Raw genomic sequence first — 12,161 nt, forward strand, 5'->3', positions numbered from 1 at the left:
TATTGGCTTCTCCTATGATATGTAAATTAGATTTTTCCGAGTAAATTTGGTAGGAACTTAGAAATTTTTACTGTCTGACTTTTTTCTTTTTCTATCAGGATGTAGATATGATGGATCAGAATGGAATGACACCTTTAATGTGGGCAGCTTATAGAACACATAGGTATGTAATCATTATAAAATATTTATTCAGATCATTTTCAACATATTAAAATGTAAAATGATGAGAAAAAGCAGTTAATGTTCTATTAATATTTAAAATTCTTATTATGAGTACATAGTATATAATAAATCACCTTTTTGAATGTTTGAGTCTCTGTGCTTACCTTGACCTTGGTAATTGTAGTAGTATTACTCTGTTCCTCTTTTAGCAATTTTTAAGAATGAAAGATGTTACCTTATTTAAAAAAAAATTTTTTTCATGTTACTTGTATATGGGTAGGTTTAATATATTAATTAGTAAGTTGCCTGAAAACATTTTTTGGAACAACCAGATTTAAATTTAAAAATTTAATTGTTTAATTATATAGATATTAATGACCTTACTCCCTAATCAAAATTAGAAAATGTCAGGACCAAGTATGCACCCTTTTGAGGGGCCATACTTTATATGGTGTTATACATAGTTATCCTTCATATTAGAATGTTCTCTCATTACCAATTATAAGGTTGAGTATAGGTTAGAATAGAAGTGTTCCAAGATGGAATGCAAATGCAACCACGATCAGTTTAGTGTCTGTAATGATTTCTATAATTGAAATTAGGGTTGTTGTTGTTGTTGTTTTTTTTTTTCCTTTTCAGTGTGGATCCAACTAGATTGCTTTTAACATTCAATGTTTCAGTTAACCTTGGTGACAAGTATCACAAAAACACTGCTCTGCATTGGGCAGTACTAGCAGGGAATACCACAGTCATTAGTCTTCTTCTGGAAGCTGGGGCTAATGTTGATGCCCAGAACATCAAGGTAAAAATATCCTGTATTGATTATGCTATGTGAAATGTTTTTAAGATCTTAATTCCTCGTAAAAAATAGGTTTTTTCACAGACTGTCAAAGATGGAAGAAACCTTTTATTTAAACTCAACCCTTTGCTTCCATGCAAGAATTTCTTTGGAAAGACTGGTTTATTTACTTTTGTCTTTTAGTATTGAAGTAATTTTCAGATTTTTGATGGCCTTTTCATTAGTGAATTCTTACTGACTTTTGAAAATTAAATTATATAATCCGTATCTTTGTAGCTGAAGGGTGTAGTTTTCTGGTTTCTTTAAGAAGATCAGTACAGAAAATCACAAGTTTGTAGTTAAACCACATTATGCATAATAACTTTTAGTAATTCTTTGACTTGTTATTGTCTTATTTTAAAGGTCAAGACTTTTAAATTTGGTAGATACCTTTATGATGTCTATAGGAGAGGCCCCACCTCCCCCAGATGTTGGACTAATCCAGGAAAAGTATACAAAATTATCTAAGAACAAAACCCAACTAACATTTACACCCTGAACATTTAGAAATTTGTAGACATTTTATGAGTACTTGAAAGAAAATTCTGTTGGTGGTTTTGAATTTTGGTTAACTATTCTCATTTTTAAAGCTTCAGGATCTACCACGTCTTTCAGCAACTCTTTCTGTGAACTGACTTTAAACTTTTAAACATCATCTTTCAGTAATGTGAATTCATAAATAACTTCGTGCCCTTTGACAAATATTCTTTGACTATAAACCATATTATTTTCTGAATCATGTTTCTTAAATTTCTAAGGGATATGTGCTAATTAAATTTGAAAGAGATTTGAGCCACATAATAATCTGAAATGGCAATCAAAAAGTAGGTTATCTCCTGCTGGATCAGGGCATCTATTTATGTTCCAATGAATAGTTCTTTCTGTATTTGAGTACTCTGAGGTTGAACTACTAAAATAGTAGAGCTTAGATTCGCTATACGGAGCCTAATGTACTTAAAATTTTAACCAATTTTTAAAAATTAGTTTAATTAAAAATAGTTAAAAGTAAATATCAAATATCTTATTGGAAACTATAAGAAATTGAGAAAACCATATATTTTCTTTCTTTTTAAAATTTTGAGTTCTTTTGTCTCCACCCAAAGTGATCAGAGTGGCCTAATATCAGAAAAGGTCATAACACTGTGATTAGTAAATTAGGCCGACCTCAAGTCCTAAAGGATAAGAAAGAATGAGTTTAACTAAGCTAACCAATATCCCCATAAGAAAAAATAAGGGAGTTTACCTTATGTTTTATATCTGAATTGCTTTAGAGCATTATTTTTCTTCTCTTTGGTACTGGACAGCCATTCCTGAAATGATCATGCCCCAGGAATATATTTCAAAGTATTTAGTATTAATATTATTGAAAAGATAGAACCAGTTTTACTATGGCAAATATGGAGTCTCCATAGACTGCCAAGAGCCACACCAATATATTGAAATTACAAGAATACTAAAAACTGTGACAAGTGACTGTACAGTTCTGAAATTTGAAGCTAGTAGTGTGTATTTTTAGACCATTTAAAAATATTTTTTCTATCCGTATAGAATTTAGGTAACTTCACTTGGATCATGATCTTTAAGTATTTGAAGTGTGGTTTGTAAATTTAACGTCTTTTCAAATAAATAGTGAACTTCACATTAACCATTGCATAAACTTTTATTAGACTGAGCAGAAGGAATAATCTGTAATGAATTTCAACAGAAACGTAATGGTAAGAGAGATATTTGAGATGATTTATATGGTTTGATTTGAACCTTGTATTTTTAACGTTTTGTAGGTTAAGGTACATGAATTATTTGGTACCAAGATAGGATAAGGTCCAATGTAGCTTTCTTTTTATTTATTTACTTATTTATTTGAGAAAGAGAGCACTCATGAGCAGGGGGAGGGCCAGAGGGAGAAGGGACAAGCAGACTCCCTGCTGAGTGGGGAGCCTTCTGTGGGACTCAGTCCCAGGACCCCAGGATCATGACCTGAGCTGAAGGCAGGCACTTAACCGACTGAGCCACCCAGGTAGCCCTCAAATGTCGCTTTCTTAACTAGTGTGGTTCATATGAATGCCTTCTAGAGCTACAGTGTTGTGTAATTATTGTGCATGTAGAACTTTTTTTTTTTTCTGAGATCATGAGCGAGCATGTGTGTTGGGGGGGGCTGCAGAGGGAGAGGGAGAGAGAGAATTTCAAGTGGACTCCTCACTGAGCATGGAGCTTTACGTGGGGCTCCATCCCGTGAGCCTGAGATCATGACCTGAATCAAAATCAAGAGTTGGGTGCTTAGCCGACTGAGCCATCCAGGTGCCCCCCGCAAAAGAAGTTAATTTTAAATGTAGCTGGTATCTTCTGGAGTGACATCATCATCGTCATCATCATCATCATTATTTATTTTTTTAATTGAGGTATCATTGGCATGCAACATTATGCTAGTTTTAGGTATACAGCATAATGATTTGAACAAGATGTGGGATGACCACCACAGCAGGTCCAGTCAGCATTGTTACCATTACATAGTTCAAAAATGTCCTTTTTCCTTGTGATGGGAACCCTCAAGATTTACTCTCTCAGGACCTGTCAGATCTACAATAGAGTAGTATTAATTATAGTCGCCATGCTGTACATTACATCCGCAGGACTTATTTTAAAACCAGAAGTTTGTACGTTTCAACTCCCTTCACTCATTTCACCCATCCCCGACCCCTGCTTCTGGCAACCACTTGTCTGTTCTCTGTATTAGTGAGCTTGGTTTTGTTTTGTTTTTTGTTCGTTTTGTTTTTTAGATTCCACATACAAGTGAGATCATATAGTATTTATCTGCCTCTGACTTATTTGGAGTGACATTATTTTTAAAGGAAATAAAATCTAAGGAGTTGCTTCATTTGCTCGGGGAACATTTATACTTTCAGAGTAAAAATAATCTTTCTATCCACACTGGTGGAAAAGTAGATTTTTGTTTTAAAATACACTTTTTGTGGAAGTTAAAAGATGAAATAAGTATCCGCTATTTTTTCTAGTGGAATCTGGCATTCCTAATATGCTGCAGTTTAGTCACCACCTTCTAATGGAAACCATGTATTCATTCATTCTTTTAACAAATATTAGTGCTGAGGAGTCAAGGTGTTTAAGACAGATGAAGTCTGTATTCTCTCAGAATTTACATTGTATTAAGGAAATAGTAAGTTAATTAAAACACACATGCATGCACATAGGCAAATGTGGTACAGTGTTGAGGGCTGTGAGTGACTTGTGAATACCTCTGAGGAGATGACATTTGCTTTGAGACTTGTCTGATGAAGAAGGGATCAGTTTTACAAAGATATGTGGGAAAAAACTTTCCATGTAGAGGAGCCTGCAAGGGCAAGTTCCAAGGCCAGGAGTAAGCTTGCCATGTTAGAGGTGCAGAAAATGACAGCCTGGACTGAGTGCAGTGAGAAAGGGAGTGAAGTCACTGAGAGAGGCGGGTGCCAGATCACGCAAGGCCATGCTAAGGAACTTTAATTATGTTCAGTCACGAGAAGGAGTTGGAAGGATTTGCATAGGCTGGCTTTATAATCTTTGTGTTTCAAATATTTTTAAAAGACTACTTTGGTTGCTGATGGAGAATGATTGAAGAATTAAGAAAATCGAGGGGATGGGTGAAGATCAGTTAGGCCATTGTAATAAATCAGGCAGGTGATGTTAGTTTAGCCTACGATTGTAGGAGTAGAGATGGAGAGAAATGAATGGATTTGGAAATGATAGCTTAGAGTAGATTAGATATGAGGGTGAAAGGAAACCCTGATGACTGAATAAATAAATATCTCGTGATATATATTGAGGTTGCGAAGACTGAAGGAAGACTTTTTTGGGGTGAGGGTGATAGGAATTGGTTCTATTTTAGTCATGTACTTTGAGGTGTAGTGCCTTTTAGCTAGGTGGAATGGCAAGCTAATTAAGTAATTCATTAATTAAAAACAACCTAGATTCTTTTTCTAGGAATTTGACAAATACAGTTGATTTCTGCCCATATATTTTCCATTTTTCATTTTAAGTGTTAAGACAGTCTAGTTGATAATCATGAATTATAACAAAAAAGATATAGTCTGCAAATCTGGATATGGCTGTAATAGTAAAAGTTGCATTCTTCAAAGACTATGAAAAATAATACTTTGTGTTATAGTTATACAACTGTTGATCCTATTTCTTCTAAAATAGCTATTGGCTAAATAAGATTAAAGTTTCTTAGAAATCTGTCTTTATATTAGATATTTACTGTTGTAAATTGGTTATTTGAATAAGGAATTCAGTTATTTTAACATATAAATAAATGATTTTTTTTCAAAATAAGATTACCTTAAAATGACTATTTTGATCCTTAGAAGGAACAGGAATGGCCATATACCTTAGACTAGAAGTTCTTTAGTTGGGGACCTACCAGTGAATTTTGGGTAGGGGGTGGGCCCATAAATTGTTACAAATAAATTACTTGTATCAGTACTTTTTGGGGAGAAGAATACTTGATGGCTTTCATCAAATATGATTTAAAAGAATTTAAGAACCATGGCCCCAGATAATAGCTACATGGAATAAATCCAAATCTTGTGAAGTGGTAACAGTAAGGGAAGGAAGAATGACTTGGGATACTAAGAATTTTTTTAAATGACCTATGCAGTAATCCCTTTTTATGGTAGAATCTCTTTTGTGAATTTTTAAAAATAATATTGTACTCCCTTCCACATGTTTTGGTTATACAGATAAATTTAGATGAATTGAATTTTGGGAGAAAAATTAATCTCTGAGTGCCGCCCAAGCATTTCTAGTTTTTTCTTTCTAAAAATTATCAAACAACAGAATTTTTTAGTTTGTGTAGGCTATAAAATTACTGAGCTTTGTTAATAGATTAAAAGACTCTTACATGATTTCTTGAAATGAGGTAAGAAACTTTTTTCTAAAATTGGTTTTCTTTACCTCTTAAGTACCTGACCTAGATAGTCTCTAAGAAAGAATTTTCCTTAGTTTTAGTAATGAGATTCAATCTCTAGCAAAAAGTTGCCTTCCACCGTCCACCTTCGATTATGTTTATCTCACCAAAATCTTTGAAAAATTTCTTTTATTACCAGTTACATAGTCTATAAATACTCCATGATTCTTGTGTTATTATCATTTACTATTTTGGCTGACACATGGAGCAATCAAATATAGACTTAATTCAGAACCTGGGCTTTAGTATCATTCTTTAAATTAATTGCTTGTTTATTTTACCAGCTGAATAAAAGAACTATACAAAAGCAGTGAGAAGACTAGAGGAGTAGTAGTTGGAAGATTTCTTAAAGCTCCCTCCATCTTTTTATCTAGGCAATCCTTAGGTGTCACATGGCCCTCTAGTGGAAGGGATGCTCAGCTGGACCGAGGCAACAGCAGGATATTCTCTGGGAATTGTTACCCAAGGGATTGCTTTTATTCAGGTAATCTTTATAGTTTGGATTAATTAGCTGGTTCTTACAACTTAGGTGATAGAAGTTTTGAAGAGGTAAGGAGATACTTTACAGTAAATATCCCTATTTGTGGAAGACTCACCTAGATTAGCCCATTCCTTATTAAATACTGTTCCCTTTTTCTTAAAGGATTGTTCGGGCTTTTTGTCGTTATTGTTGTGTTGTTATAGTTGTTGCTATTGGTGGTAGTGCCATGCTATTGTTTGCGTTTTGTTTTTTAGGGTTTTTTTTTTCTAAATAAAGTGTACTCTATACTTGATAATAATCATCCCTCATAAGACACTCCAAGGCTTATTTTTTTTGTTTTTATCCAGTTTTTCAAAATAAAATTTCAATATTCTCTTTTTCATTAATTAATTTTGAATATTCATCCATACATTCTTAAAATTTTGGCACACACAATTTTTCATTCTGCTTTTCTATTTAAAGAAGTAGATAAAAGGTGGAGAATATTAAATAGAATAGAAATGAAGGTGTCTGACGAATGAGAAATAAGATTTTAAATTAATAAAGTAAAAAAGAAGCATGGATCTAGAATTGGGGGCGCTTATGTCTTGTTTCTTTCTTTAAAACACTTGAGTTCTATTCACTTACATTCTTTGGCATTCTTCTTCTTGAGATTGAAGGGAGCTATAGGCCCGTAACTTGAGTTTCACTATTTTTTGTTACTCTTCTCATTTTCTTTGGAAATTTCTAGATGGTTAAATGAATTTAAGATGATCAGAATGCCAGTACAATAGTCGTAGAAATAGAAGTTGACTTTTCCTTTTCTTCCATATTGTCTTCAGACCTTTGTCATTACCAAAATTAAACCGAGAGGTTTCTAGCAATTTGGTATTCTAGTAGGATGTTTTGTAGTAGTAAGTATTATTAGTAAAACCCTTGAAGAATATGAAATAACTGATAAGCTGAATGATAGCTTCTGATCCAGCAGGTGCTAAAATACCTACTTTTTGATTTATTTTAATATAAGTCAAAACGCAACCAAAAATAGAATCTATAGAATGAGTAAATCCATTTACTGATTGTACCTTGAATGGGAAAACATAATAATAATATGTAGTGATTTAGATTCTTTTAGTATTTGATTTTGCCCAATGTCAAACAATATTAATGAACTAATTGTTCAATATATTTTTATGGGAGTACTTTAAAAGTTAGTAACTAAAGTATTTTTCTTTTATTTTTAATGTGAATTTTTTCTGCTTATCAGGGTGAATCAGCACTTGATTTGGCAAAGCAAAGAAAAAACGTGTGGATGATCAACCATTTGCAAGAGGCGAGACAGGCAAAAGGATATGACAATCCATCCTTCCTTAGAAAGCTGAAAGCTGATAAGGTAAATTCATGACTGAAGATTTTCAGTATATAATCTTTTTAAGTAAAATTCATAGGCATACTTTCTTAGCTGAGCATTTTTAGCTTTTAATTTTGCCATTGGCCAGTGTAATTTTTAAAATACTGTATTACCCAGGACAAAATGAAGTTGAATAGCAGAGTTTTTCAGGACTCTGCCTACTTTGTAATTTGATAATTAAGAAGGATGGTTATACGTGAAATTGTTTAAATCTCTGTAAGCTAACGTAAATTTTATTTTATTTATTTTTTATTTTTTATTTTTTTTAAAGATTTTATTTATTTATATGACAGAGATAGAGACAGCCAGTGAGAGAGGGAACACAAGCAGGGGGAGTGGGAGAGGAAGAAGCAGGCTCATAGCGGAGGAGCCTGATGTGGGGCTCGATCCCAGAACGCCGGGATCACGCCCTGAGCCAAAGGCAGACGCTTAACCACTGTGCCACCCAGGCGCCCCTAACGTAAATTTTAGTTCATTGATTCAGCTGGCCTTCGTTAAGCAATAGAGAGATAATAAGTCCCTTGTTTAAGTAAATTTATTAATATAGTAATAAATTATGAAAAATTATAGTCCTAATACATATCTTTTTAAAATGCTCAAACTCTAATTGATTCAAGCTTCCCATTCTTTTGTGATATGTTGTAATTTTTTTTTAGAGTGAGAGAAACTTATATTTTTCACTTCTCTGTGGAAAGCCTGTTTTAGATCTTCCGTATACCGCCAAGGTTAAACTGTATGACTGTTGGTTCAATTGCCTAATTATAGTAATATGATTTCAAAGCTAAGAATATTTCCCCAAAGAGGAGTCTATATTCCTTAAAAATTTCTTTCTTTTAAAAAAGGAAAAATTAGCTGGACATTTCTTTATAATACTTAAGTAATTGACAAGTTATTTGGCTAATTTGTCAATAATCACAAGTTGAATGGCATTAAGCCTTCAGTACCTTTTTATTCAGTCTGTTCTGGTGGTAATACTGTTTATTTAAAGTTAATGCTCTTTGTGTTATCAGGACAAAATGACAAGATTTGGACAAAGGGAAATGTGAAAACGTGTCTCATTTATTTATAGTTCAGGCTTCCTTAATGCGTTGAAACCATTGGTCATTACTTCAACATGAGAAAAGTTAGATTTATAGTATATAAACTTGCCTTTTGAGGTGCCTGGGTGACTCAGTCGGTTAAGCATCTGCCTTTGGCTCAGGTCATGATCCCAGGGTCCTGGGATTGACCCCTGCTTTGTGCTCTCTGCTCAGCAGGGAGTCTGCTTCTTCCTCTCTCTCTCCACACCCCCTCCCTGCTCATGCTCTATCTCTTTCTTTCTGTCAAATAAATAAATAAAATCTTAAAAAAAAAAACTTGCACATTTCAAACCCATAGTTGAGAATAATGAGCAGTTTTTGTTATGTCGTGTTAACTCTTTCATTTTACTATTAGTTATAACATAGAAAATGGCTTATTTTTAATTTTCATTACTTTTGCTCTGTCCTCTAGGATTTAAAGCAGTTTTTCTCAATACAATGAACAAAGGCTGATGTCTCATAATAACTAAGCTTATAACAAAAGTGTCTTATATTACTTTGGAAAGTCCCATAATACTTATGCTTTCATTTTGTTTAGTGTAAATATTCTAAATACTTTAAAAAAATACATTGTCAGATAAAAATGACTTTGTGAATTCTAGATGTTTAATAATATATAGTTATTATAGCAATATGAACTGTATGTTACGTTTATGTGTTTGGATACGATTTCTTTTAAAAAAGAGAGCTTCAGGGGAGCCTGGGTTGTGCAATCAATTGAGCATCCAACTCTTGGTTTCAGCTTGGGTCATGATCGCAGGCCATCTGGGGCGCTGCACTCAGTGTGGAGTCTGCCTGGGGTTCTCTCTCCCTCTTCCCCTCCTGCTCGTTCTCTCTCTAAAATAAATCTTTAAAAAAATAATAAAAAATAAAAGAACTTGATTTAAGAGTTTAGCACAATTTTATTAACGTGTATATTATTGTCATCGGTTCAGAAGTTAAATGTTCCTTTGTTTTTTGTTTTGGTGTTGGTTTTTTTTTTTTGCATTAGTATTTTTAAATATATTACATTTTTTAAAAAAGATTACTGGGGTGCCTGGGTGGCTCAGTCAGTTTAAGCATCTGCCTTTGGCTCAGGTCATGATGCTGGGGTCCTGGGATCGAGCCCCACGTCCTCCCTATGCAGCGGGGAGTCTGCTTCTCCCTCACCCTCTTCCATTCCCCCTGCTTGTGCGCGCTTGCTCTCCCTTCCTCCCTCCCTCCGTCAAATAAATAAATAAAAATCTTAAAAAAAAGATTACTAAATAAAAATGTACAATAGTTGGGTGCTTTGTGAAATTAAGTATTTTAACTACACAGACTGTTCTCTTTTCATCTCATCAGAAATATTTAAATCATAAACATGACTTGCTTTGCTAATCTGTAAAGTATGTTCTGTATTTAAAACGAAATAAGAAATAGTTACACCTAGGATTCAATAGTATTTTACTAAAAATAAATCATCCCAATGCGGGGAAAAACTTTTGGACAGTGCTAGTAGATAGATGTGGAGGGAATCTTAATTTTAGAAAACTATTTTAAAAGCTCTTGGAATTTTAAGGTCAGAAGATTTTAGACATGGGGGAGGGGCAGAGAGAGTGCCTCCTAAATAAATGCTTAATAATAAGTTAGAAATCTCTAAATTGTATTTTTTTTAAAGATTTTATTTATTTATTTGACAGACAGTGAGAGAGGGAACACAAGCAGGGGGAGTGGGAGAGGAAGAAGCAGGCTCCAGCGGAGGAGCCCGATATGGGGCTCGATCCCAGGACTCCGGGATCATGCCTTGAGCTGAAGGCAGACGCTTAGCGACTGAGCCACCCAGGCATCCCTCTAAATTGTATTTTTGAACACTTAAAAACCCACAGTCTCTCTTGTCAACAGTGGAAATCTCACATATTGTCTTCTTTAATATTGTTTATTGATTATGTGAAAATAAATCTGGGAAGATGGAGTAGCTGTACTTTTCCTATTCTTCCACAGTAAGCAGAACTGAAAAACCTGGATATTATGTACAAAACAAATGTAGGAAAATTCTGGGAGATGGAAAGAAGGCGGCAGAGTGGCTAGGGAGCTCAGGACCTGAAGAATGTGTTCCCTTTTTTGCCTCATGTATCCCAAACACAGAGCTGACAAAGCCAACAACCTAGAATCACAAATAAATACAGACAAAAAGAGCTCCAACAAAATCCTGCTCTCTGGCCAAAGAACCACAAAAGAGGCAGCTTAGCAAGATAGAGACTTTTAGAAAATAACTTTCTACCACAGCCAAATGTTGCAGAAAAAACTGTGGCCCCACTTTGAATCACACCAGCAAAGGCCTAGACTTCCACCCTTACCAGGCTGTAATGAGATACCCCAACTTCTTTCCTGGGGTGGTATCAGAGAAGGTTTAAATAGGGATTTGGGACCTTCATCCCCACTGGCTGTTAATGAGGTCCCGTCCCCTGCTCTGTCAGGGAAGACCACATAGGAAACAATAATGAGGCATTCCTAACCTTCCCAGCCAGGGAGGTATCAGTAGAGGTATAATGGGGAGCTGGAAGTTCCACCTTTTCCCAACAGTAATGAGGAGTCCCCTCCTCAGGTGTCATTAAAGTACAAGTTGAGATCTGAACTTCCACCTGACCTGGCAGTAATGAGAAGGTGCTTCAGTCCCCTCATTCTGCCAAGCTACATCAGAGGAATCCGTCTAAAAGAAAAGGTTTGAATAAGATCCAGTGTTTCATAATACCCCAAATGTCCAGTTTTCAAATGGAAATCACTCATCATACCAGGGACCAAGAAGATGTGAAACTGATGAAAAGAGAATCAAATAGATGCCAACAAAATGACAGAGATATTAGAATTATCTGAAAAAAGATTTTAAAGTAGCCATTTTGAAAAGGCTTCAATGAGTAATTATGAACATGCTTGAAAGAAAAGTAGTCTCATATGAAGTAGAAATATAGAAATAGAATATACAGAAGAACCAAGTGGAAATTTTAAAACTGAACATTACAATGAACAAAATTTACAAAACTCAGTGAATGGGCTCAACAGCAGAATAGAGGGGACAGAGGAAAGAATCAGTCGCCCTGAAGATAGAACAATAAAAATTAGACATTCTGAACAACAAAAGGAAATAAATTGAAAAAAAAAATAATGAACAGAGCCTAAGGGACCTGTGGTTATAGTAGAGTATCTAACATCGATATGATTAGAGTCCCAGAAAAAGAGGAGAAGGAGGGTGGAGCTAAAAAAGTACCCAAAAGATACAGTGGCCCATAAAATCC

General features: G+C 34.5%; 1 protein-coding gene across 2 annotated transcripts in view; it reads left to right on the forward strand.

The window, feature by feature from the left end:
• Positions 1-12,161, forward strand: part of ZDHHC17 (zinc finger DHHC-type palmitoyltransferase 17) — an 85,468-nt gene that overhangs the window by 47,864 nt on the left and 25,443 nt on the right. For both annotated transcript variants that reach the window (XM_008684327.2, XM_008684328.2), the window contains exons 6-8: positions 99-163; positions 802-964; positions 7,685-7,810. In XM_008684327.2, coding sequence (XP_008682549.2) covers positions 99-163; positions 802-964; positions 7,685-7,810 — 354 coding nt within the window. The remainder of the gene's footprint in view (positions 1-98; positions 164-801; positions 965-7,684; positions 7,811-12,161) is intronic.

Source organism: Ursus maritimus, unplaced genomic scaffold (genome assembly GCF_017311325.1).
Source record: "Ursus maritimus isolate PB19 unplaced genomic scaffold, ASM1731132v1 scaffold_21, whole genome shotgun sequence".
In the NCBI taxonomy this organism is placed as follows: domain Eukaryota; kingdom Metazoa; phylum Chordata; class Mammalia; order Carnivora; family Ursidae; genus Ursus; species Ursus maritimus.